Here is a 26,924-nt window from a genome sequence, read left to right on the forward strand (position 1 = left end):
GGATGACTATGGTGTGTGCCTCAGTTTCCCCTAGGAGCTGCATGGTTAATTAGGGCTGGGGAGATTGTTTACTCTGCAGCGCGTGACTAATGCCTAGTTGGGCCTGGCCCCCATTCCATAGAGTCCAATTGCCCAGGCGGTGGATACCTACCAACTAACGCCTGGGGCCTGCCCCCTCTGGAAGGCAGCCCTTTGTAGAGCAGAGGCCTGAGGCGGTGACGCAGGTTCCCCAGGAACAAGGACAAAGGGTGGGCGGGGGGGTAAGTGTGGGCTGCTGGAGTCAGGGAAGCGCTTGGCTGGGGCCACAGAAAGGCTCAGAAGAGCGCGCGGGGCTCCAGGCTGACCCACTGAATTGCTGCTCTCTGCTAACCAGGGGCGCTTGACGCTGTGTCCAGAAACCCTCCTGCTCTTACCCTGCTGCCGGAGTCACCCAGAGTCAGGGTGTTGGGGGTGGGGGCTCCCTGCGGGGTGCAGCCAGGCGGACTCGCTGTGGGGTGCGCCTGGCTTGCCCCAGCCCTGCGGGGGGGGTCCGCGCTCAGTCCCAGGAGGGTGGCGGGGTGGAAGCCAAGGGGCTGACGCTAGTGACAGCGTGTGACCCTGAGGGGCAGACGCAAGGCGCGGGTTGCCCCAGGGAGTGGGCAGAGCCCTCCCAGGGCTCAGGCTCCAGGCAAAGCGTCACTGCCTACACTGCAATGACCCCACTGCGCAGCCCAAGCCCTGGGTCCAACGCAAACACTTCCCAGGGCAGGAATCCGCTCCCCGCGGCTGGGGCAGGGCTCTCTGCCTTGCGCTCTGGCCTCACTGGTCCCAGCTAACCTGCACAGCGGTGTCCTCGCTCACTTCCAGCTCATTGCGGGGGGCACTGGGGGAGTAGGATGAGTAATGCGTGTCTGCGTCCCGTGTGCTGCCCAGGGCCAGGTGTGAGCTTGCCTCCAGCCTGGACACTGCAGAACTTCGCCCCGGTGACCTGGCCGCCCAGCCCTTCGGGGGAACCAGCCCGTTCCAGCCCGTGGAAGGGCAAGGAGCGCGGGCCCCGGTGAGCTGGTTAGGGGGTGGCTGGAGGAGGGGGGACAAAGAGCAGCCTGAGCCCCCCGGATGGGGAAAGACGCAGCTTGATGGCGCTGAGCCTGTGCCGGCTTCACAGAGTCACTGCAGGCGAGAGATCAGGGGACATGGGGGGGCACCCGCGTGAGGGGACCCCGAGAGAGCCTGGCTTGCTGGAGGCTGCAGTCCCAGGTGGGACCGAAGGGCCTAGCCCCAGTAGGGGGCTGGCCCAGGAAGGTGTTGCAAAGGGATGGGAGGAGGAGCTACTGGAACCTGGGGGATAAAAGATGTGGGGCTCACCCCACAGGGATGGCCCTGTACCCACAAACACCCCCCCCAGCCACCACAGGGGCACAATGCCTGGTGCAATGGGACGTGAGCAGGGGCTACAGGTCAGGGTTGAGGGGAACCAGCAGAGCTGGGATCACACTCTACAGACCCACCCTCCAGCTCCAGGGTTTTGGGGGCTGACTGGGGGTGGCGCCGTGATGGCTGGAGCTTGCCACTGAGCCGGCCACCGCCCTGGCAGCTCCTCCTGAGGAACGGGCACCAGCGGGGCAGGGCTCGCCCCAGCCTGCCCATGACATGGGCAGCAGGGGGGGCTGACCCACTCCCTGCCAGGCCTGCTGACCCACAGGACGCCAGACACGACTGAGGCAGGCTGGGAGGGAGGGAGGACACCCGCTGCTCCTACTGTCATCTGGTGCTCCCCCGCCTAGCCTGGAAAGGCTGCCAGGAGCTGGAGCCTGCTGCCCTCAAGCTGGGGCTGTTCCCATACCTCCCTCCTGCAGCCCCAGGGTGCATGGTGCAGGAAGCAGTGGGCACATCAGCCATCCACACCCTGGGGTGACTGGGAGCCAACCCCCAGCAGGGCCCTGGTGGCAGCAGCAAGGGGCAGCCTGGCCCCACAGCACTGGAAAAGCAGCTTGCACCTCTGCCCCTCTCAGCCGCCATTGGGGCTGGGGCTAGGGCGGCTCTAATAGGTCCGGGAGGGATTGCCTTGGCTGTTCCTGCACCAGTCTGGGCCAGGCTCGGGCCCTGCCTCCCAGACTGGGTCTCAACATGCCCTGCCTAGCGTGCGCCTTTCCTCACCAGCACATCCTGCTGCACTCCACCCCACTGATCCACTGCTAAGGACAAGGCATGGGGGGCAGGGAGCCACCAGGCCCAGGCACTGAGCTGCCCCACACCTGGGGGGGCAGTGGGGAGATGCATCAGCTCCAGCCTTTGCCCCATATCAAAGGAAACCTACAAGGTTGATGCAACAGTATCACACAATAGCAAACTAAGTACGGTAGGGGAAATTAAACCTGGCCCCATGCCATGGGGCAGCCTCTCCCCGACCCGCTTGAGAAATCCACGTGGCCTCCCACTAACTGAGGCTGGAGAGAAGCCAGTGAGACTGGGATGAACCAGGCAGGGTCCCACATGAGAGCACAAACTGGCAGCACGCGGGGGCTGTTTCCACCCTGCTTGTGCCAGGCCCAGAGCCACCCCTAACCCCGCTAAGCAAAAGAAGGGCCAGGGGCTGGGCCAGGCTGCCCAGCTGAGTTTCAAGCCTTGGGGGCAGGTGGCGTGGCCAGCTGAGACGTAGAAGCAGCTGCTCTTGCTCACTCTGGGGCTTGCATTGGTGCAGGCCGGGTGAGCCTGCAGCCCTAGGGATGAAGGGCCCTGCCCCCCGCAGGTCACAGGGCGGACGCGTAGCTGGGTCCATCAGCTGGGCGATCCAAGGAGCTGCTGGACCCCTGAAAGTTGGGCCGGTTCTGCGGCAGCCCCTTCCCCTGCTGAGAGGGGCCGCAGGGCAGTTGTGAAGAGAAGGGCTCTCCGGGACCTGGGCGTTGCTAGGCCATAGACACACTCCAGCCCTGGCCCCTGTGAGAGCCCCCCCCTCACCAGACCAGACGGACCGGCAGACAAGCCTTGGCCTGCTCTGCTGCAGGCCACTTTGGCTAGCGCCGAGCTGCAGTTAGATGCATCGACTACTGGCTCTGTGCTCAGGCCAGTGTCTGCAGCTCGCCTGGCCTGGTGCTTCCCCTCGGGCAGCTAGCCAGGGCTCCCAAGCCGCAGCTAGGGCAAAGCCTCTCCACCCATCCGTGCCAGCCTCACGCCGGCTCCCCTTGGCCACTCTTTGCCCTGGGCTCCCAGGGCCCAGAGCCTGTTCAGAGAGCAGCCGGGCAAGGGGGCTGCTGCACAAAACAACTAGCCAAACCCCTGGCAGACAGGAGCTCCCAGCACCCCTGCATGCTGAGCTCCTCTCCCCCTGGGTTGCAGCCTGAGTGGCCCCTGCTGGCCATGTGCAGAGGAGTACCAAGGCCGCACGGAGAGGGGAGGCTCTGCGGGGTTCCCCCAGGCACAGCAGAAGAAGCACGGCCGCAGCATAGAAATATCCTGACTATAATTAGGTGCAGGGCTCCCCCCAACCATATACACACGGCCAGAGGGCAAGGCCCCCTGGTGCGGGACAGTCACCACCATGGACACGCGAGGGGGCAGACTCCCGCAGGGACTCCAGCGCATGGCTGCCCACGGGAAGGGCTGGCAGCCAAGCCACAGCAAGGGCAGTCACTGTGCCAGGTCCGTCTGTCCAGCCTCCCCGCCATGTCCTGCAGCTGCTGCTGCCCGCTCCCAGCCCCTGCCGGGGGGAGCATGCTGGGGAACAGAGGGTCGTAGCTGAGCAGCGTCCGGAGCGGGTTACTTCTAGGTGGAGGGTTATTCTACGAGCCGATTGCAGTGGGGCGGGGAGGACGGGGGCTGCCGTGCGGGGAAGAGCTGGCCTGGGCGGTCCGTCTGCTCTCCTGGCGGGGCTCTCAGTAGTCGGCTGTGTATTCGGTGCCATGCAGTCCCCGGCACAGAAGGGTGAACTCCTTCACCATCTCCTTCACGCGCCTCTTGTTCACGCGCTCTCTGCTAACACGGAGACAGGGACACGCGTGAGCCAGACACAAGGGACAGACTCTGCCAATGCTCGCCCCTGGCCCACAGCCAGCCCGCTGCCCAAGGGACCAGCAGCACGGGAGAGCCGGCGGCGGCAGCATGCAAAGCTGGGGGCACCCCTAGCGGGGCCAGCTGGTGTGTAGAGCTGGGGGGGCAGGGGCTCCCCTTGCGGGGCAGGATAGCACACAGAGCCGGGGGGCTCCCCTTGTGGGGCCGGCTGGTGTGCAGAGCTGGGGGGGCAGGGGCTCCCCTTGCGGGGCTGGATAGCACACAGAGCCGGGGGGCTCCCCTTGTGGGGCCGGCTGGTGTGCAGAGCTGGGGGGCAGGGGCTCCCCTTGCGGGGCAGGATAGCACACAGAGCCGGGGAGGCTCCCCTTGTGGGGCCAGCAGGTGTGCAGAGCTGGGGGGGGCAGGGGCTCCACTTGCGGGGCTGGATAGCACACAGAGCTGGGGTGGGGGGCTCTCCTTGTGGGGCCAGCAGGTGTGCAGAGCTGGGGGGGGCAGGGGCTCCACTTGCGGGGCTGGATAGCACACAGAGCCGGGGGGGCTCTCCTTGTGGGGCCAGCAGGTGTGCAGAGCTGGGGGGGGGGGCAGGGGCTCCACTTGCGGGGCTGGATAGCACACAGAGCCGGGGGGGCTCTCCTTGTGGGGCCAGCAGGTGTGCAGAGCTGGGGGGGCAGGGGCTCCACTTACGGGGCTGGATAGCACACAGAGCCGGGGGGGCTCTCCTTGTGGGGCCAGCAGGTGTGCAGAGCTGGGGGGGCAGGGGCTCCCCTTGTGGGGCTGGATAGCACACAGAGCCAGGGGGCTCCCCTTGTGGGGCCAGCAGGTGTGCAGAGCTGGGGGGGGCAGGGGCTCCACTTACGGGGCTGGATAGCACACAGAGCTGGGGGGGCTCTCCTTGTGGGGCCAGCAGGTGTGCAGAGCTGGGGGGGCAGGGGCTCCCCTTGTGGGGCTGGATAGCACACAGAGCCGGGGGGGCTCTCCTTGTGGGGCCAGCAGGTGTGCAGAGCTGGGGGGGCAGGGGCTCCCCTTGTGGGGCTGGATAGCACACAGAGCCAGGGGGCTCCCCTTGTGGGGCCAGCAGGTGTGCAGAGCTGGGGGGGGCAGGGGCTCCACTTACGGGGCTGGATAGCACACAGAGCTGGGGGGGCTCTCCTTGTGGGGCCAGCAGGTGTGCAGAGCTGGGGGGGCAGGGGCTCCCCTTGTGGGGCTGGATAGCACACAGAGCCGGGGGGCTCCCCTTGTGGGGCCAGCAGGTGTGCAGAGCTGGGGGGGGGGCAGGGGCTCCACTTACGGGGCTGGATAGCACACAGAGCCGGGGGGGGGCTCTCCTTGTGGGGCCAGTGGCTCCCTTTGTGGGGCTGGATAGCACATAGAGCCAGGGGGGCTCCCCAGGCAGGGCCAGCTGGCATGCAGAGCTTGGGGGGCGGGGGGGAAAGAGGTTTGCTCCTGTAAGGGGCGTCTCCCCTCTGGGATCAGCCTGGGCTGTGAGCTCCTCAGGTCAGCCCCACCTGAGGATCTGCTGGCTGAAGGTGTCCTTCTGCTCCGGGCTGACGCGGGCCGAGGGGAAGCCCTCCTGCTGCATGGCCTCCTTCATCCAGACGCTCAGGTAGCTGAAGCAGTGCTTGCTCAGGGTGAAGAGGATCTCTGCAAAGTGATCCATCAGGCTGCGGGAGGCCTGGCCCCCGACGCCCTGCGAAGCACAGACCCTGCTGAGCGCGTGCCAGAGGAGTGCTGGCCTGGCAGCACCAGCCAAGGGCCCGATTTTCGGAGCCCCCGCTCCTGGGGGGAGCCCTGATGTAGCAGCACCAACAATGCACTGCCCAGGGCGCAAGCAGCTGCCAGGGACAGTGCAGACCCGCCTGTGGGAAGACCCACCCGGCACAGGTCCACGCAGGGAGGACTCAACGCTTGGCCAAGGTCTGCTGAGGGGACGCTACATTGGCAGATAATACGTGCCCCAGGGTCTGCCCCCCAACTCCTGCTGTGCCCCCCGGGGCCCTGGCCCAAACCCTGCCCCTCCCCCATCTCCGGGGCCTGCCCCCTTACCTCCAGCACAGCCTGCAGCAGCAGCTTGCCATGCTCATGTACCACCTGCCCCACAGGGGGGACTTCTCCACACCGAGGCAGCAGCTCCGTCTGCGACAGGACAGGGGGAGTTCAGCTCAGCCCCAGAGACCAGCCCTTCAGGCAGCGCCCAAGCAGTGGGCCCAGAGAGCCGCTATTCCCCCACCCCCAGGGCACAGGGCGGTCACTTGCCTAGGAGCCCCCAAGCCCATCACCTCTAGCCCCTCCTCCGTAGCAGGGTCAGTGAATTTGGAGCAGAACCCAGAGAAGCCCCAGGGCCCAAAGGAGCAGGACACCCGGTGCCTGCAGAGCCACAGAACATTGCACGGCAGGGCCCGGCTGATTACGGCACCCAACCCCAGGGTGCAGGGGACCCAGTTAGGGTCAGGGCACCAAGTCCCAGAGCTGCAGCAGGAGAGGAGCCCTGGTCATCTAAGCCTTCCTCCTCCATACCCAGGGATGGGGCCTGTCGGCCTGGGAGCCCCAGGGGAACAGCTCCCCCGAAGCAGGCCCCTGTAGTGCAGCCACACGACCAGCACCAGCCAGAGAGAGAAGCCACAACACTCACAAAAAAGCCACAGGAGGCTTTGACGGTCAAGGCCTCAGGGAACTTCAGGGAGAGGACACCTGAGGGGCAGAAACCATCGGGGTTAGCAGCCAGAAGAGCCACCCCTCTTCCCCAGGACACCCCCCACGCCTACCCCGGCCCTCTGCAGTCTCCCCACAAGGGGGTGGCGGTTCCCCAGAGGGTTTGGGGCTGGCTGCCACGGTCCTGGCTGCCAGGGCTACTCACCACACTGGAACACCGCTTGGACGTCCAGGGTGCTGCACAGGAACAGGTCGGGCTTCCTTTTGAGAGCCTGCAAAGCAGACACACAGCCACAATAACCCGCTCTGCAGAGCCAGCGGACAGAGCGAACCCAGAGCTCACCACTGCCCCACCACTGGGCACACACTTACCTGGTGCAGCCAGTCTGAAGAGCATCTTTCCCACAGCAGAAAGGGGAAAACCCATTTCCCCCAGAAAACACCCATCGAGCCCATCCCGGTGCTCCCCTAGGCCCTGGGACTCTGCGGCCGGCGGCCACGGCTGTTCCGTGCACACTGCTGGCACACAGACGCGGACGAAGCTTGTCTCTTCCCACCACGGCAGAGGGACGCTGCCAGGGCCGAGCAGAGCCCGGCTCAGCAGGGGCGGTAGAAACACTCAGGTTTTGGCCACCCCTTTCCTTACGAAGAGAGGGGTTTCCCCTTGTGGGGCTAACGGGGTTTACCGGGTCAGAGTAACAGCCCTGCTTCCAGGCCACCAGGTCTGAACATGTCACCCCCTTACACCTTGGTTCTGGGGGGCAGAGATCAAGGGGGGGACTGGAGAAGGGGAAGCAGCTCTAGGCTGCTTGGCATCTCCCGACTAGCAAGCGGCTCTGTAGCGTGAGGAGCTTCGGCCTTCTGCTGACTGGCGGGCTCAGACGTTTGCTGTTCAGCCACCCCCCTTGATGGGAGAGGTGCCCTACGCCCTGGCACGCCAGGCCACCTCCAGCCAGGTGGCTTGTGACACCCTCGCTGAGACACGGGCCTTCAGAGAAGAGGCAGGGGATTTCTGTCGCCAGTTAACGGGAAATGGAGGGATTCAAACCAAGCTGCTGTGGCGTGGGCCCAGCCCTCTCTAGGGCAGAGCCTCTGCCCAGCGGAAGAAAGCCAAGGACTTCCCTGATCCCAGAGCCCTCCCACGGCAGGAGGGACTGGCCGGGCAGAGGGGCAGCTTCGTATGCCGTTTCCACAGCCTGCAAGGGAGCCTGGAGGATACACTCTGCTGGCCTGGCTAGTGCCCAGCGCGGCCCACCAGCACCACGGACAGCGCAGCGGACCATCCTTCCCAGCCTGGTCACCGAGCAGCTGCAGCTCTCGATGCCCAGAGAAACACTGGCCAGCAGACAGGACCCACGCCCTGTGCACATAGCCGGAGGGTAGGGGCAAGCTACCAGTGACAAACACCAACCGGGAAACTGGCTTCTGCCCTGGCAGGCCTTTGACCAGCCTCTCGCTGAGCAGCGTGCCCAGCTGCTGGGGCAGCCGCAGACCTAGACACCTGCCGCTGCCCGATTCCCATTGCCCTGGATCATGCCAGCCCCTCAGCATGCTGCAGGCTGGCAAGCAGCCCACCACCCGCGATCCCAACAGACTGCCCCCTGCCCTTCTCACAAGCTCCACCCTGGCCTCAGGATCTGCAGCGCGTCACCAGGCCTGAGCCAGCTGAGTGACAGGCCAGCCATGAGCTGTGTGCCTCCTAAACAGGGCTGGTTCTACAGCTGTGACGGGGGGGTCTGATTATGCAGGTGTGTATAGACAAACAGGACGCAGCTCTCCATGCCCCATGGCAGCCAGCAGCCCCGTCTGCTCACAGGGCAGTGGGAAAGGCTGGGATGTCTACCGTAAAAAATAAATAAAATAGTTCCCTGACCCTTCCCCTAGAGCAGCTGTGGTGACTGCACGGGGCTCTCCCCACATCAGAGCAGCGGGCTGGCTGGCCCGACATCCCTACATGACAGGCCAACGGCCCGTGTTTGCAGGAAGTTGCGCCTCTCTGTAGGATGGCATGGAAGTTTTGTGCTCTGGAGCGTGAGCACTGAGACCCCTCCATTTCTAGCATAGTGTCGCTGCAGCTGTTCTCGTCAATTTGGGACATCAGTCTCTGCTGACGGGCAGCTCCCCGCCTGCATGACCTGCTGCTGTGACCAGCGTCTCACTCTGCGAAGACTGACCTCTTGGGCATTACGGGAGTCGGCCAGTGACACAGGCCCGAGGAATGAGAGCCATCTACCCGGTCTGTGGGCCCACAGCACAGGTGTGCTATAAATCAAGCCGCGCAGCCTGCTGCTGGAACTAGATTTCTCTGCACTGGTTTGGGGCAGCTGACTTCCCTGCCTCCACCTCAGCCATGTACCATAATGCCACGGGAGACAGCTCAGTGTAACATTTGGATGATCCATCATATTCCTTGTATGTAGGCGCAGTATCCATGCACATCCCGTGCGGTACACCCCCTTCATGTGGTCCCAGCCCCCACGTTCCAGCCTGCACCCGACCATCTGCACAGCCATTGTACAGCTCCACAGCCTGAGCCCAAATCAGCTGACCCAGGAGGTGTGTGTAGATGTACCTTTCAGACCATGCTGGCGCCCAAAGCCCCAGAGAAGAGCCAGGCAAAGAGGGACACTCTGGAAGGGTGCAGGCCCGGAAGAGTGTGGAGCAGCACGCAGTGGAACAGGGGAGGAAGGCAGGCAGGCTGCAGCCAGAGGCCTGGGGAGCAGCTTCACAGCTGTGGCCATAGGAGACTCTGTCCTCCTCAGGGCAAGGCCGATGGGAGCGAGCCGAGTCCAGGAGAGGGCTCTGGGGGCACTTTGCACAGAGAACAGAGCCTTGGTCTCGCTGTCCCTTAGTGCAGTGGCCACAGGCCTGGCTTGTCAAATGAGGCAGAGCGGCTCCCTTTGGAGGATGGGGTAGGGCAAAAGAGGGAGCAGCCAGCTCTTGAGGGGACAAGCCGGTGGGAGCTGGGAAGCTCACCCGGGCAGGGGCCCCTCCAAGAAGGGCTCCTTGCTCAGAGGTAGCTGCTCTGTGGGTGGAGATGGAAAAGTGTTTCTAGGAGGCTCACAGAAGCCGTGTTGAGAACACAAGGGGCCAAACTGAAACTCCACTTCTCGACAGGCCCTTGCGAGCGGGCCTGAGACATGAGCAGCTGCCCAGATGGGCTCTGCAGCTGAGCTCCAAGGCAGCAGCAGTTCCTACAGAGCCCCGTAGCTGGGCCCCCTACTAAACCCAGCTTGGGGAAATCACTACACCCATAAGGACAAACGCTTTGAGTCTCATGCCATGGAAAGAGCAGCCAGGCTGCCGATGGCTTGTGTGAAATGCCTTCTCTCTCTCAGGGATCAGCTGAGAGATGGGAGCAGGCAGTCAACCTCCAGCCCCGTAAGTTCAGTAGCTCCGCCTCCCATTGCAGCATGGCTCCTGACAGAGGGGAGTCCCCGGAGACGAGGCCATGGCCCAGCAGGGCCAAGGGTTGGGGAAGGCAATGAGAGTTACCCCCAGTCAGTACCCTCTGACCTACCTGGGAAAGGTCTGCCCAAGCCCCAAGCAATGGAAGAGGAAGGTGTGTGTCCGCCAGCTGTGGTGGGCGCACCAGGAGCTGCTTGCTGAGCTGGGACGGAGGCCCCACATGGAGCAGCATTGCCGAGGGTTGCAGGATTCAGCTGAGCGAAGGGATATTCTGCTCCTCCAATCTGCCTAGATCCAGCTTCCCACGGACGTAGGGGGCCAGCCTGGTCCAATGGGTGCGCTCTACTTGGGCGGAGATGTGGAGAGCCTGGGTGCCGAGGAAGAAGCTCTTGGGGCTGCCCAGGCAGTAACAGGCACCTGCTGCCCAACTGCGACATCCTGTTTGAATCAAGTGTGGTGGAGAAAGTGCAAAGGGGCTGGGGCCCTCTGGACTCTCTCTGGGAGCTCACGCCCCAGTCCTGTCCCCTTTGGGCAGGCTGGCATCCACTGGGATTCTGGGTGAGGCTTCCTGGAAGTCACATGACTCCCCAGCAGCCCCCATCCCAGAGACTGACAGACTAGGACGGAGAGCACCACCAGGCCAGAGAGGAAGAAGGCCTGGAGAGGCCTCACCTGCAGCGCAGTCCTGAGCCCCTGGCCTGCTGACACATGTGGACAGGAAAGGCAGGCCTGGAACATGCCCGGGGCCTTGGAGGCACTGCTGAATGGAAGAAGGGGCTCTGCTGCACCAGGAACCGGGCCCCCAGGCAGCTCAAAGCTTGGGAAGGAGCAAGAGTGCGCTTCTTCCTGCTGCTGACAGACGGCTCCGCTGAGACAGAGCCAGTGGGAATGAGGGCTGCCCAGACAATGAAAAACATGGCCTCTACTCCTTCTCCAGGCTAGGGGCTAAGGGGAGGGGAGTCTGATCTGTGTCCCACAGGGCCAGCGTAATGCAAAGGAGGCAGGGGGGCCCCATGCTGGTGTCGGAGCAACCGCTCCCACGTGCACCCGCTGAGTCTGAGCGGGAGGCAGAGCCCTCAGCCAGAAACCCAAACACTCTGGGTGGCTTCGGGCTCAAGGCATCCACATTGGTCTGGAGGCACAAGTGCTTCTGGACTTTATAAAGCACATGGCAGACATGGCCAGAGGCTTGCTCAGGTTGGGAGGAGACCCCAGTCCCAAGCAGAATAATAGAAAAGCAGGCCTGGGTTCAATTGATAAAGAATGGGGATGTAATCAATGCCAGCCTGCACGGCTTTATGGAAAGCAGGCTCCGCTACACAAATCGGATTCCATTCTTTGCTGAGACCACAAGTCTGGCTGATGAAGGTGAGTGCACAGATGGAACATTTTAACTTTTGTAGACGTTTGGCATGAAATTCGGATTAAAAACTAGCACTACACACCTTCAAGAAAGCACATGATAAATGGGTTAAGAACTAGTTAACTTCTCTTTCTCCTCCCCAACACGTGCCATAAAAATCCATGTTCTGGAAACATGCGGGAACCCAAGGTTTCATGAATCTGCTGCTCTCTCACTTCTGGTGTGTAGTGCTCCTATAGGCTGGCACCTAGAATGTTTGGGTTAGTATAAGAAAGTGAAAAAAATAAATAAATATAAACTAGATTTATACATACTAAATAAATGACTGCCAGAAGCTGGGAATGGGCGACAGGGGATGGATCACTGCCCAGCTCTGTTCCTTCCCTCTGGGGCACCTGGCATCAGCCCGTTGGAAGATGGGATATTGGGCTAACTGGACCACTGGCCTGACCCAGTCTGGCCATTCTCATGTTGTCATGTTCTTAAAGAAAAGAATTGGCTGGCTGACAGAACTCATCAAATGGGGTGTTTCTAGTGGAGTCCCCCAGGAACCAGCTCGAGGCCTGACACCATTGTCAGGGGCCTGGAAGTAAACACAGAATCACTGCTGAGAAGATCTCTGGGTGGCACGAAGTCTGGCAGCATGTTAAGTAATGAGGACAGGACAGTCATATGGAGCAAACCGGATGGCTTGACAAGCTGGGCCCAGGGAAGCAAGCCGAATGCAAAATCATCCATCAGAGAACAAGGAATGCCTGCCGCCCCTGCAGCCTGGGGCGATACCCTGGAAAGCAGGATCCAGTGGTCATAGCAGACAAGCCCCTCAATAGGAGCTCCCAGTGCCCTGCTGTGGCACAAAGGGATAAAGCCACAGAAGAGCAGGGAGTGGGAGTAGGGCGGGGATTACAGCTCTGTACGCCGCAATGGCAAGACTCACATTGGCACACTGCATCCTGCACCGGGGGCCACATTTTTAAAAGGATGTGGAAAAACTGAAGAGGGTGCAGGAAAGAGCCACAAAATTGTTTGGAGGGCTGGAGGAAATGCCTGACAGTGAGAGATTTAAAGAGCTCCGTCTGTTCAGTTTATCAAAACAAAGGCCGAGAGCTGACCTGACAACTATCTGCAGGTACCTTCCTGGGGAGAAAATCCCAAGTACTGAAGGGCTCTTGAACCAAGCAGAGAAAGGCTGGCCAAGGACCCAGGGCTGGAAGCTGAAGCCAGACAAATTCAGTCAGAGATCAGGCCCAGGTTTTGAATGGGGAAGGTGATTAACTGCTGGACCAAAGTGCCTGGGCAACGGTGGATTCTCCGTCAGAAATCAGCTGCACTTGGATGTGGTGAGTGAGGCCCGTCCAGGCCCACGTCGTCAGACCAGCTCCTGGAATCAGAGTCCTCAGGAGGAGGAGATTTTGCCTTCCTCTGCACAAGGCAATTCCTCAGAGTCTGTGTAGAGAAAGAGGTGGCCAGAGAAGTGGTGGCAGCTACGGCTAGGACAAGCCGGAAGGGCTTGGGAGACTGCATTAAAACACGTGGCCTTCAGCTGTAACCTGTGGCGGAGAAACGCTGTGCCCCATGGAGAGGCTGCATGGGGCTGCCAGAGAGGGGCGAGGAAGGGCAGGGGGATGATGAGCATCCAACAGATGCTGAGGCAGAGGCTGGCTTTGGGAGGGGTGGGGTGCAGTCGCTGCATCTCCCACCTGACCCTAACAGCCACCCCTGATGCGGAGTCCTTCCCTCCACAGACAGAGATGCTGGGGCAGGCAGGAGAGAGATGTTCCCAGGAGAAATAGACACTGTGCCAGCTGCCAGCAGTGCTCCTGGGGGCAGGAAGGCTGGGCGCATGGGCATCCACCAAGTTCTGGTGGGGCGGGGGCAATGCCCAGAGAAACCTGCTCTTTCCAGCCTTGGGAGGTCAGCGGGTGTGGCATTATCCGGGATGGGTGGAGGAGCCAGGCTGCGCCTTTGCTGCATCCCTGCACAGAGGAGGGGTCACGGCAGCTTGGGAGGGCTCAGAGGAGACAACATTTTCAAGACACCACAATAGTCTCATGACTGTTATGGATTTCAGTGGGAAGTGACCAGCCCCTGGGAAGTCCCTCTCGCGTCAGGTGGGTAGAAGTAGGCTGGGGTCAGAAGGCTGAGTTTCAAAACACCACATTTATATATTAGTTTTCATTACACCAATGTCAGGCAAAGTGAATCTGTGAAATGCAAGATAATTCACCGCCCACTCCCTTGCCAGCTCCACCCACTAGAGGGGGCAGCTGGACAATCTACAGGGGAAAGCCAGGGCGGGCAGGAAGTTGGCAGGAAACTGGTAGCCGGGAATGCTAGGAAGAGCTCAGGAGGGCTGCCAGGACGCCCCCCGTACTAACTGCCCCGTTCCAGCACCAGCCAGTTCTGCACTTGAAAGAACTGGGCACATTTCAGAGGCACAAGGGCGCTGGCCGAAGCTTTAGCACAAGGCCCCCACCCCACTCCCCTCCACGCTGCACTCGAGATCCCAGGCCCCGGCTGCCCAGTGCTCTTGCTGGCTGCAGGGTACAGCAGCTAGGGCAGAGGCTGGGAGGTGCCGCACAGCTGGAAAACAAAAGCCAAGTGGTGACTGGGCTTGTATTGTTCTATGCTAGAGAGCGCAGGAGGAGGGAGCGGAGCTCAGTGAGCAGCAGCGCAGGACAGACGTACCTGTATCTACAGCCCACTGCAGTGTGTGCTCCAGCCACGCAGGTTTGTGGGGCCCAGACACATGCGCTGGTGCATCACTGTGCAGGCAGACAGAGCACCTGTAAGAACATCAGACTGGAGGAAGCAGCTGGTGCCAGCATTCCCCACAGAGGGCGGGTCCCGGGCACCACACACTGGAGCCTGGCAGCCCTGGCCTGGGGGCTAGGGGTTGTGACTCGCTGACCAGCCTGGCTCTCCTGGAGCAGCAGGTGCCGTCTCGATCCGCTCCCAATGGCGGACATGGCCACAGCAAGTGAGCCAGCCAGGCTGGACCCACACACGACTCAGCCTGTGTCGCAGCGGGCCATGGGGCCCGCTCATCGCAACTGCGTCCAGCCCAACCCTACCCCACTGACTGCCTAGGCCAGCCCATGGCCACCATGTCTGTAGGGCCCGGAGGCTGGGCTCCAGCCGACCCAGTCAGGAGGCTGCTCCACCCATCAGTCCGGAGAGGCCCGGCCCAGCTCCTGGCAGTGCAGGCACACATCAAAGGCCTGGCCATTTTGTTACTGAGGACAGCAGCGTGCCAGCTCCTTGGTGGGGCTTCTTCAAACCCACCATGAGGGCGAGGCCCAGGCCAATTCCAGGCCCTGGTGAGAGGTGCCCCTGTCCTGGGAAGTGGGAGCTGCGCACAGCATTGCGCCCAGAGGCTGCCCTGCTCCTGCTGAGGGTGTCAGAGGTTCCCTTTGGGTGGGGCGAGGTGCCAGCGTTCTGTCTCCCCGAGAGGTGTATATACACACCAGCATAACACAGACTCCTGCCTCCACGCAGCGCTGCGCTCCAGCCCCTCCAAACCACGGGCGCTCTGACAGCTGGGCTGGCTCGGACAGCGCCCCTTGTGACGGCAGCCGGTGCTGCCTCTGGCGAAGCAGGCCTTTCACGCTGCCACACGGCAGAGCCAGAGCTCTCAAAGCCCTGCGTGGCCCAGCCTCCGGCGGGCGGGAGCCTGCCCTCACCTCGAGACTCAGCAGCCAAGAGAAAGGCACCGAGCCCAGAGATCTGAAGAGGGTCGGCCAGCACATGTTGTGTCAGAGACCTGCAGACACCAACTCTGCCGTCCCTGGGACAGACTGCCCTGTCTCCGCCCCATCTGCTCCCGTGCCAAAGAGCCAGGCAGCATCCCCCATGTGGCTTCAGGGCCTGCCCTCAGAAACTGCATTTCCAGCACCACCCTGTGCTCGGGTCTCAGCATCCCCGAGCCAGTGCCCCAGCGTGAGAGCAGGCTGCGGGTGGGCGGCACAGGACGAGTGCAGGGCTCTCCCCGAGCCGGATGCCAGGCGGCAGAAGAGGCTCCCTGGACCCACGGGGCAGACAGGCTGGCGCCCAGCTGCCACCACAGACATCTCGCTCCCGTCACCCCATGGCTCCAGACTGAACCCCAGATGCTGCTCCCCCTGTAGGCTTAGAGGGAGACTGCCTCGCTAAAGGGCAGTTTGGGGTCACGCTGCAATGGCTGGGGTCGCTACTCCCAACCAGAGAGCCATCTAGCTAGGCTGGACTCGGCTCCAGAGGACCTCCCACGTGGCAGAGAGGCAGCTGGAGGAGTGGAACACGCTCTAGTTTTCTTGAGAACAAGTCTGAGCTCGCAGCAGCACGAGGTATCCCGTCCCGGCTCCGGCCGCCCCCCACAGCATTTCGCCGGGAGGCGGCAGCTCCAAGGCTCCTGCAGAGCAGGGCACTGCCCGGGGGATGGCGCAAACCCAGAACTAAAGGAGAATGTTTTGTTTTCAACTTCCACGGAAACAGATGGAGAAACTCGATATTCAACTAAAAGGAAAAAAACGTTGTCAACAGAAAGCTAAAAATAGGTTTAAATTGAATTAAATAAGAGAAAGAGAGAGAACAGAAAGTGAATGAATAAGAAACTAAAACACACCTGTGCCAGGAGTTGCATAAATGAATCAACAATATCAGGATGATCCCTGGGCCCTAAAAATATAATAAAGATGTAACTTAAGAGAAAATCATACAAACAGCAACTCAACATCATATAGTTATGTGATACGGAAAGAATTTACAAGTGAAAACAGGAGTGTGGGGGGACAGGGGAGGGGTGCGAGGGGGGAGGAGGGGGGACATGAGCAGCTTGAAGCAAGTTAAAGAAACAAAACATACAAAAATCATGAAACTGGAGAACCCAAGAACAAAAAGAAACCGCAAAAGAAAGGGTCCGAAGCCCCCAGGGACTGCGGCCAAGCGCCCAGGAGGAGCTCTTCGTGTCTTGGAGAGGAGGAGGAGTGGAGGAGGAGCGGGGGCACTAGCTGGGCACCATCTCCACGAGGAGAATTAGAGCGTTTGCATTGGGGGACTGAACGGACGTCTGCAAAACCATTCAGTCCTGAAAAATAACTGCAAATAAATGACAAACCTCAGCAAGTGCTCAACAGGCCAGGAGGGGGCTCAGGCTCCCGAGTCACCGGAGTCTCCGGCACAGCCACCCTCCCCGGCCCTGCTCCCCAGACGCTCGGCTGGCTTTGCGATCCGCTCTGCGTGCAGGAAGCCGAGAGCCAGCTCCCTGCCTCCCTTCTGTGCTTGCGCTCTCAGCTTCGAGAACTCCACGGCACGGCCACCTGGCCTCTGATTCTACACAAGCCTCTCTCAGCTAACACAGGTCAGGCATTCAGTCCAGCTCCCTGTACACAGAATCCACTTGCTCGGCTCAGGGCTGTTTGCCACAGAACAGGGTCCCCAGCTCCTGAAGGGGGTGAAGCCCCCATGGCCAGGGGGTGCTGAGCTGCACTCCGGCAGGAGGTCTCCCCTGGTGCTGGTTCGGCAGCTTTGGACCGTGCTCATTTCCCAGCCCTTTGAAACGAGTGAGGCTCTCTACCCACCGCTCCTCAGAGCCAGGACCATCGCTGCCCTGGGCCAAGAGCTTCTACTGGACATAGGCACGCCCCCCCCCAAAAGCTGCTCCCACTGACATAAGCAGAGTTCTGCACAGACTTCCAGGGGAGCAGGCCCAGCCGTTTTGACAGAGACCCAGAACTACATCATTAGCACAGGCCCCTCACCCCAGCAAGCCCCCTTGGGCTCGGGACACACCACGCCGGGGAGGGCCCTTGCCTCGCCCCAGTGCAGGGCTGGCTGCATGTCCCCAAACCCAAGCACAGCTGACATGGTCCGAGAGGCCAGGGGGCCCGTGCACCCGGTTCCACCAGTGAGAGAGAGCTGCTCCAGAGCTCCTAGCTCCACCACACCCCAGGGGAACAGAACTCCTGAGAGCTCAGCTCCGGGCTGGGTCGGGGGCGACCCTGCCCCTAAGGAATCCAGGCTCTGGGGTTGGCCCATGGAAGGGGAGCAGGAGCTTTGAAGAGGGATGTCCCTGTCTCCTCCTGCACCTGCTGGATGCCGGGGTGACTAGAACGCCACTGGCCTGTGAGAACCACCCCAATACCAGCTTTACATTAACCCTTTGATGCCAGCCAGCACTACACGTCCCATGAGAGCAGCCCAGGCACGGCTAGAACTGCCAGCAGGGCCGCTCCCCACTGCAGGGCACCACCAACCCTGGACTGAGGCTCTGCTTTCCTTCAACATACACCAGCCCCCAGGGATGTGCTCTCAGCAGCTTGCGTGGGGCTGGGCTGTGAGCCGAACTCACAGTTCTGTACTGGGGGGAGGAGACGTCGGTCACTTCCACTGGGCCGGAGGGGAAGGGACCCGCCTCCCAGGAGCAGAGGGGGCCCCGTGAGCTCGGCTAGGAGTGAAAATGGCCATTTCTGGGAAGACACCTGAGAGCCCATGCATGTAACAGGCTGACCAGGCCCCCAGCAGGAGGGAGAGTTCGTACACGTACCTTGCTGGAAGAGGGTGAGTGTGACGGAGGTGACGAGCAGGAAGAGGGCTTTGATGGGAGGGAAGTGGGCAGGCTCGTGAGCAAAGATGTGAACCAGCTGGAAGAGAGAGAGGAATGGAAGCTATGGGTGGCCTGTGAGCCACCCAGGGCTGCAGGGAGTCTAGACGGAGCTGCAAGCCCAGCTGCAGGCCTTGCTTTGTCCCCAGCACGCGCGCTGCAGGGGCACACCAGCAGCAGGCGTTCTAGCCCAGCACGCAAAGCAATGCCCTGCCTGCTTCCAGGCTGGACGGGCAGAGACACCCCTGCCCTTCCCCGCTTACAGGGAGCTGGAGGCCAAGGGAGCAGCTGTGGGGTCACCTCTACAACACAGACTGCTCTCCTAGGTCAGGGGATCTGCCCCAGCAGCAGGGCTGGATCATAAGGCCTGCGTGGGATGCCCTCATGCAGCAGGAGCAAGAGAGGCAACTGGCGAGAAGCGAACAGGCCAAGCCAGCAAAAACAGCAAGTGGGGTTCTGGCCCCAGATCTGAAATCCCAGTGCCTGGCACACGCTGTGGCCAGGCAGCACTGACATGTACCTGCCGAGTGAGGTCCAGCGCAGACGCTTGGGGGATGGTGCTGTACATCTGACCCAGCATCTCACACAGCTGGGGAACCATGGGGGCAAAGTCATCAAGCAGGGTCTTCACGGACTTCTCAAAGATGGCGCAGACGGACTGCAGAGACAGGAGGGGCCTTGTGACTCACACTTCAAAGCACACACCCAGCACCACGCAGGGCAGAACAGGTCCAGTGGGAGGGAAGGAGCCAGCATTACGGGCTCAGAGACTAGCCAGACCGAGAAGCATGCTGCATTGTGCAGATTAACTTAATTGGCAATGCACCTCCCTCCCTCCACCCAGTATCCCAGTCCTGGGCTCCCCACTGCTCATCTGGTGCCCCTCACTCCCGACCCACAGCCCTTGCTATCCCAGCCTTGGGCTCCCCACACACAGCTCTGCCAGTGCCCCTCACTCCCGACCCACAGCCTCTGCTATTCCAGCCCTGGGCTCCCCACAGCTCATCCGGTGCCCCTCACTCCCGACCCACAGCCCTTGCTATTCCAGCCCTGGGCTCCCCACAGCTCATCCAGTGCCCTTCACTCCCGACCCACAGCCCCTGCTATCCCAGCCCATCCGGTGCCCCTCACTCCCGACCCACAGCCCTTGCTATTCCAGCCTTGGGCTCCCCACAGCTCATCCGGTGCCCTTCACTCCCGACCCACAGCCCCTGCTATCCCAGCCCATCCGGTGCCCCTCACTCCCGACCCACAGCCCTTGCTATTCCAGCCTTGGGCTCCCCACAGCTCATCCGGTGCCCTTCACTCCCGACCCACAGCCCCTGCTATCCCAGCCCATCCGGTGCCCCTCACTCCCGACCCACAGCCCCTGCTATCCCAGCCCATCCGGTGCCCCTCACTCCCGACCCACAGCCCTTGCTATTCCAGCCTTGGGCTCCCCACAGCTCATCCGGTGCCCCTCACTCCCGACCCACAGCCCTTGCTATTCCAGCCCTGGGCTCCCCACAGCTCATCCGGTGCCCTTCACTCCCGACCCACAGCCCCTGCTATCCCAGCCCATCCGGTGCCCCTCACTCCCGACCCACAGTCCCTGCTATCCCAGCCCATCCGGTGCCCCTCACTCCCGACCCACAGCCCTTGCTATCCCAGCCTTGGGCTCCCCACACACAGCTCTGCCAGTGCCCCTCACTCCCGACCCGCAGCCCCTGCTATTCCAGCCCTGGGCTCCCCATAGCTCATCCGGTGCCCCTCACTCCCAACCCAAAGCTCCTACTATCCCAGCCCATCCGGTGCCCCTCACTCCTGACCCGCAACCCCTGCTATCCCAGCCCTGGGCTCCCACACACAGCTCTGCTGATGCCCCTCACTGCCAACCTGCAGCCCCTGCTATCCCAGCCTTGGCCCCCCCTCCTCCAGCTCTGCCAGCAACTCCCGATCCGCAGCCCCCTGCTATCCCTGCCCAGGGTTCCCCCAGCTCTGCCGGTGCCCCTCAATCTGCAGAACAGAAAGGCTCTGCCCACAGCAGGTGGCCGGTGGTGTCACCCAGCGCCCTGCCCATCCCTGCCGATCGGACTGCCCTCTCTGGGCGAGGCTGCACTGCGGCACATCAGTCTGACCCAGCAGGTGCCAGTTACCTCCACCACCTGGGCATCGTTCAGCCACTTGCTCAGAACCTTCTGGATGAGCTGGAAGACTTGCTGCAGAACCACCACCACCTGAAGGGAGGAGAGGGAACAGCCCAGTCACTCGGCTATACCGCACCCAGCTGCCCTGCCGGAGTCCCCTGTCACGGACAGGGCTCTGCTCACTTCTGGGATTTGTGTGGATGGTGGGTGTTAAACAAGGCCCAGACTCAAACCCTTGCGCATTCAGAGACTGCAACACCCTTCCCTCCTCCACACCAGACAGACATCTCCCCCACCAGATGGGCAACCCACAATGCAGCCACCAGCCAGAGCAGCCACCAAGGATCCTACTAAAGCCCACTGCGCTCAGCAAGGCAGGAGAGGCGAGGAAAGCAGCGCAGCTGGATTCCCAGCACCATCATCAACAAGACATGACCTGCATTAGCTACCTCTCCATTGCCTGGCTGTACCAGCCTCACGCAGCCAGCCTGCAGGGGTGGCTCTGGATGGGCTGCAGGCCAGCTGCTCCATAGGCTGGTGAAGGTGACAGTGAGACAGCCCCAGCAGGGCTGCCCTTTGCTCAGAGCCTGTCACTAAGGGAGGGTGGGGAAGTGTTGGAGCCTAACATCTGCTGCACCTACCGGGTTGGGTCCCTGCGGCATGGGCAGCTTCTTGACCTCTGTGCTCTCGTGGTCGTCGTCATGGTGGCTGATGTCCAGCGTGGTGAAGAGGTTGGAGAGCAGGCCCAGGATGTGGATGATGGCCAGTTTGTTGGAGGGGTTGGGCTGGCAGGGGAAGCAAAGCCATCAGCCTGCCCACACATGGGACGGAGCCTCTCCCAGCCCAGAACCGCACTGGGATTCCCGCAGACAGCCCCACCCAAGTCACTCCCTACACCTGGTCAAGGGCCAATGCACCCCCCACCTTCACCCCACCACACCCTCCTAGCTGAGGAGCCCCAGTGACTTCAGGGAGCCCCGTGTACTTCCCCTGGATGGAGCAAAGTCCCAGCTGTTGGCAGCAGCAGGAGGGGGGGAGAGAGCCGTCACGGACACTTGCTGTGAGCCAGGTGGCAGAGCTAACATGCAGCCTGTCTGGCACCAGTCTGCCCCATGACACGACCCCGAGGGGCCAGGGAACTGCTGCCCATGAGAGCCCAGGGAGTCTCTGGTGCACAGGATGGAGGCTTGCAGATCCATGGGGGCAGCAAAGGCAACCTGCATCCCATGGCGAGGGCTCCACATCTCTGGGTCTGACGGGGGGCTATGCTGGGAGGAAAAGCACCTTTTGTTCAGCAGCTCCTCCCTCCAAAGGGAGCCTCGGCCAGCCAAGCTGGGAGTGGGGCCGGGCAGGGCTAAGGGCAGCAGCAGAACTGGCCAGAGAGGAGGAACCCCAGGGGCTGGGGACTCACTGTTTCGTCAGCCAGCTTCTCCAGCTGCTGGATGTAGGGAGTGATGAGAGAATGCAGGTTCTTCAGGATCTCCTCCACTTGCAGCGCCGAGAGCAGGAAGCCCAGAGCCTGCATCAGCCACATGCACTGACTGGTCTGGGGAGAAGATTTGGGGGACAGGTCATGGCCCAGCCTGTCACCTTCAAGCCCCTGCCCTGAGCACACACTGTGGCCAGCACTTTGCTAAGAACTCTGGGCCAGGGGAGAGGCCAGGGCACTCTGGTGTGCTGCAGCACCCTGCCGGGACTGAGAGGCCCAGCACTGACAAGATATGCTAGGGGTGCCTGCCCCGAGCTGGGTAGAGGGACAGCCATGTCCCAAACAACAACAATCGCGCTCTGGCTGCCACCTGCCTCTGCTAACTCATCTCTGGGCTGACATCTGCCCTCTGCCCGCCTGCTTGAAAGGATCCCCTCCCGCTGAATGGGCTAGGTGGAGAGGTTCCTGTCTGGACAGAGGTAGAGACCTGCCATCCCCTCTTGCCGGGGGTGACTGGTGGGCAGCCCCCAGAGTGGCAGGGAGCCATCACAGACGCTAAGGTCAGGGGAACTGTGAGGCCCATTCCAGGCTGGCTCCTATGTCACACCGAGTCCCTTTCTGCAATGCCGTTTGCTTCCAGGTCAAGCTAGGGAGGCAGCCTGGAGACAAGAGCTGTGCCACCGAGGCAACCGTAAGGTCGCCCTGTGGACCATGCTTTCCCACGACTGCCTTGGGCTTTCCCCATCCAGGTCTCTGTCCTTCTCTGCCTTGCCAGGATGCTGAGCTGTGCCATGGGAGCAGGGCCCCTGGGTGAGCCTGGTGGCACTACCGAAGAGGGGAAGGAGCATGCCTTACCTTGTGGATCTGCTTCATTAACACGTCCTGGAAGTGTGGGGGGGAGAGAGAGAGAGAGAGACTGAATCTCGCGAGGGCAAGCTACAACTGCTGAGCAAATTCAACTCTGTGCCACCTGGCAGACAGGAACGGCACTTGGCTCTCCATGCACCCGAGCGCTGCTGGGGCCCCCTCACAACCAGCAGGAGGAGGAGGAATTAAATCCATCCCTCTTTCCCCAGCAGAGCCTCCTGAGCCAGGACAGGGGCTCTCCAGCCGATTCCGTTCCCCTGTGCAGTGACAGGTGCTGGGGAGCCCCAGGGTTGGGTCAGAGCACAGCAGGATTGCAGGGCCAAGACCCGCGCTTCCCTTGGTGCCACCTGAACACCGGCTTGTCGACCAGACCAGACCAGCTGCAGGCCCCGCAGAAGTGCACAGAACCTGCTCTGCACCTGACCAAAGTCTCCCACCAGACCCAAAACAATTTACCCTGGCCCTGGCTGTGGGGCTGAACCGGGCCAAGCTCTGGAGCCCCAGGGACTCGCACCTGCTGGCCCTATCAGTCCAAGTCCCAGAGGAAGGTCAGCAGCTGATCTGGGCGCTCGGAGCTTTCGCGCTGCACCTGACCCCATGCTGTGGCCCAGTTACGTGGCTGGACAACTCAAGCCACGCCCCCCCGTCTCACAGCTCTCCCGGGGGGGACGTGCTGATGCTAGGTGTGCACCAGTCTGTGCTCTGAGTGCCGGCCCCGCAGCGCCAGGGCAGAGTGAGCCCTGGGCTCTAGGGGCGGGGCCTTCCTTGGTTTCTAACAGCCAGGACGGGGCTCCTGTGAGCTCCTGACCTCTACCTGCCATTTTCTGCTCACAGGTAGGGCACGGCAGGAGCCCCAAGGCAGCCCTGGAAGAGCTGGGCAGGGCGTAAGGCTGGACAAGAAGCAAACGAACCCACTCTTTGCTCCTAGATCTTTAATGCACAGAGCGGCTGATCTCTGGCACCGAGCAGGCCCCAGGGAACACCCCACAGCGGCACTGCAGAAGGGAGCTCAGCAGGCAGCTTAAGAAGTGCTGGGCTTCCCTGATAGGTGCCTCCTTCAGGGCTCAGGAAGCAGCCCTCTGGGTGGGCAGGGCCCCTCCTCGTGGCGTGGAGAACAGTCCCCACCGAATGCAGCACCACCAGGCCCAGGCTGAATTCAGTGCAGTCCAGCCCCCCTTGCTGGTGTCACTGGCTCAGTGGCCTGGCAAGTCGTCTCCCCAGTACTACTCCGCTGTCCACTTCTGCTCCCTAGCCCGATGCTGCCCTTGCACCCTTGGGCCAGTGCAGGGTACATGGGCCTATGCTGGGCAGCCCCACCCCCCTCCCTGCCCCCAGACTCTGGCCTGGCCCAGGAGAACAAGGACGGGCTCCATGACCGCGTGCTCCAGGCTCCCCCTCACTGCCGGGCCACACCATTGTTGCCTTACCTGGGACACAGCAACGATGTTGGCGGCGTAGGGGGGCAGGTCGTACTTGCACTCCCGGCAGATCTTCTTCAGGGTGGAGACGCTGGAGATGGAGAGTTCTGGGTTGCCCAAGGCCTGGAGCACCAGGGGCAGCACGTTGTTGATCATGACAGGGTGGTCAGCCAGCCACTCGGACAGGGCCCCTGCGCACAGCGGATGGGAGGCAGGGTCAGACTGCAGAACGGTGCCACCATGCCGCAGGCCACTCATCCCACTCTGTGCCTCTCACTGCAACAGCCTACAGCCTCTTTCCCCAGGAGAGCCCTGCCAGACCCCAGCCCGGCTCCCCAGAAAGGCAGGTGGGCAGGGCGGGGGCGGGCAGGGGCAGACGCTCAGTGTCAAGGCAGCAGAAGGCCTGGCCCTGCAGCCAGTGGCTTGTGGCTCTCAAGGCACAATGCCGTGAGCGGCTGCACCATGAAGTGCTGCCAATGGGGAGGAGGAAGCAGGGCCTAGCAGCTGGAGCCTGGAAGTAGGAGAAGAGGGAAGGGGTCAGCTTCTCTGCAGGGCGCCCTCCCTCCCCTAGCCCCCGGCGAGCGCACCTCCCCTCCAGACATCTCACCGATGGTGAACATGACAGTGTCGGCCAGCTGCACGTTGCTGATACTGATCCGGGGGATGAGGCCAATCAGACCCGGCACCACGTCAGAGTAGTTCACGTCTATGGTCTCTGCGATGGACTGGAACCCGTAGAGTAAGGCTTCCGTGTGCTACCGGGGGCAGACACACACACCGAGTCAGAGCCCTGTTCCACCCCTAGGAGCACCCCACCCAGGTTCCAGCTGCTCAGGTTCCAGTCCTGTGCGGAGATCTGCAGCACCTTCCAGCTCCTTTGCACGCTGCTGGGGCTTGGTGAGTGAATTTCAGTCAGAGGGTTAAACAGTTACCCACATGGGCAAAAGGACTCCTGGTTTCACTGCCTGCAAGTGAGGTGGGGGAGAACAGGGAGCCCAGGGCTGAGCTAGCAGGAGACTGTGGGTCTGGAGTGAGGGGCACTGGCAGAGCTGTGGGGGAGCCCAGGGCTGGGCTAGCAGGGGCTGCGCACAGGGAGAGAGAGGCACCAGCAGAGCTGTGGGGGGAAGGGGAACCCAGGGCCGGGCTAGAAGGGGGCTGCAGGGCTGCTAGGCTGTGAAAAGCAGAGTCCCCGGTGTTCTCCCAAGGAAGAACGCTGCCCTCTTGGCTTGTGGGGTCAGCTGGCTGTTTCTGCTAAAGGGGCGTTGCCACCGACGGTCCCATCTCTCCAGGGTTGACTATGTGCCCTTATGTAGTGAGAAGGTTAGTGTGTAGGTGGGCCATGCTGTTTCCCCTTTAGCAGAAACAGCCAGCTGACCCCACAAGCCAAAAGCCCCACTACCCCCTTCCCAGCTGCTCCAGCCTCTAGGGTGCTCTGACCCCTGACAATGTCTACATTGTGTCAGTCAGTACAGAAACATGGTAACTGAGGGCAGGGCTGGGCCCCCAGAGCCCCTACCCTGGGTGCGTGATTCAGAGCCATTGCTCCTCCATATCGCTGTTGTATGCCCGAGCAGGGGCCTGGCCACTTGCCCGCAGTCCCTCCGGATGGACACTGACCAGACGGGAAGATGGGACACAGTCCGGCTGCAGGGGCAGCCCGCCCAGGGAGGCTGCAGCCATCAGCTGCTGAGTGCTGGCAGTGGCTGGGCTGCGAATCAGCACTCCCACCGGCTGATAGTGATGAAGGAGGTGCGATTGACAGAGCTCGCGGGCTGACTGGGAGGCCAAGGGGAGGAGATACATGTGGATGAGCACACAGCAGCGCCCTGGCCCTCCCTCAGCTCCCATGCCGCAGCACCGGAGCTGGCTTGGCCCGGCCCCGATGCTGCCTAACTAGTTTATGGCGAGCCTGTAGACGAGGCACCGGGCACATGCCCCCCAGCACACACCCGGGGGTAACGGCTTTGGCTGTTCGGTCCCCACGCAGGCTGGTATTTTTGTTCTCCCTTCCTGTGCTAAGCCCTGCCCAAAGAGGGGGACCCAGGCCCCAGGGGCCAGCGCGGCTCCTTGCTTACCTGCCACGAGGACGGCTGCTCTGTGTTGGTGAGGAGGCGGCCCAACTTGTCATAGAGGTTGCTCAGCAGCTCCGCTCCCAGCATCTCGTACACGTACATCAGGGTGTCGGAGATGTCCACCCTAGGGGAGGGAAGCCTCCATGGGAGTCACCGAGCGCTGCCCACCTTCCCCCGGCACTTTGTTGGCAGCGCCCCGCACCCAAAGAGCTCTGCCCTCTGGGTCTCTGGCAGGGGAGAAGGGGGGCAGTGCCTCCACCCATCTGAATCACACGGCTGAGCACTGCCCCTCCTGTCACAGACTGCTCTACCATCTCCCAGCCGCTTTGGGAGGCGCTCTGAGCCGTCAGCACCCCAAAGTCAGCTCCAAACCCCAATCCACCCCCGCAGCCCCTTCCCCAAGAGAGCCATTCGTGCCCCCAGAGAGGTTCACGCTGCACTCCTCCCCGAGGAAGCAAAGTGTCCACTGACCATCCATAGGGATCCCCCCGGGGGCTCTGCATTTCCTGGAGAGGTCAGGCCACCCTGCCAGACAGGCGGTTATCCCATGCCATCCGCTGCCTGTTATGCACACTGCCCCTAGGGGCACAGAACAGCATGCTCTCCTCCCGTCACTCCCAGGGGAAACGATTCCAGGCAGGGAGGGGCATTGGCACCCCCCATGGCACGGCCCCAGCCTACCTGTAGATCCGGAACTGCTCCTTCTCATCCGAGGACCAGAACCCATACTCCTCGTCGGAGGGGAACTGGGCTTTGTGCAGCAGCACGTCCACCAGCTGGAAGTAGACGGGCCGGTAAACCTGCTGGTACACGGCCTGCTTGTCGGGCTCGAAGGACAGGATATCGTCCTGGGAGGGCAGAAACAAACCACACCTCAGAGAGGAGGCGGCAGCCCGCCTCTGGGTCCAACAGCACTGACATCCCAGGATCCCTTAGCTGTCTCCCCAATGTTAGGAGGGATCTGCTGGAGATTCACCAACACAGCCCCTCCAGGGGCTGGCAGGATCTGGGCCCTGGAGGAACAG

General features: G+C 62.1%; 1 protein-coding gene across 6 annotated transcripts in view; it reads right to left on the minus strand.

Annotated features, from left to right (window-relative positions):
- Positions 1-3,422: 3,422 nt before the first annotated feature.
- Positions 3,423-26,924, minus strand: part of IPO13 (importin 13) — a 67,898-nt gene continuing 44,396 nt past the window's right edge. The window contains exons 5-20 of one of the 6 annotated variants that reach the window (XR_014712601.1): positions 26,581-26,747; positions 25,903-26,023; positions 24,435-24,582; positions 23,837-24,018; positions 22,398-22,424; positions 21,525-21,659; positions 20,755-20,898; positions 20,123-20,203; positions 18,508-18,645; positions 17,931-18,027; positions 16,011-16,063; positions 6,842-6,908; positions 6,617-6,675; positions 6,031-6,120; positions 5,493-5,628; positions 3,423-3,948 (exon numbers count right to left, since the gene is read on the minus strand). Coding sequence is in view for 2 of the 6 variants with exons in the window: in XM_084635966.1 (XP_084492092.1) it covers positions 3,852-3,951; positions 5,493-5,674; positions 6,031-6,120; positions 6,617-6,675; positions 6,842-6,908; positions 16,011-16,063; positions 17,931-18,027; positions 18,508-18,645; positions 20,123-20,203; positions 20,755-20,898; positions 21,525-21,659; positions 22,398-22,424; positions 23,837-24,018; positions 24,435-24,582; positions 25,903-26,023; positions 26,581-26,747 (1,791 nt within the window). In the remaining 4 variants the exon portion in view is untranslated. Of the gene's footprint in view, positions 3,952-5,492; positions 5,675-6,030; positions 6,121-6,616; positions 6,676-6,841; positions 6,909-14,095; positions 14,194-16,010; positions 16,064-17,930; positions 18,028-18,507; positions 18,646-20,122; positions 20,204-20,754; positions 20,899-21,524; positions 21,660-22,397; positions 22,425-23,836; positions 24,019-24,434; positions 24,583-25,902; positions 26,024-26,580; positions 26,748-26,924 lie in introns of those variants that run through there. The other 5 variants (XR_014712602.1, XM_084635967.1, XM_084635966.1 and 2 more) reach the window with 5 other exon arrangements.

Source organism: Lepidochelys olivacea (genome assembly GCF_965140295.1).
Source record: "Lepidochelys olivacea isolate rLepOli2 genome assembly, chromosome: 8".
Taxonomy (NCBI): Eukaryota; Metazoa; Chordata; order Testudines; family Cheloniidae; genus Lepidochelys; species Lepidochelys olivacea.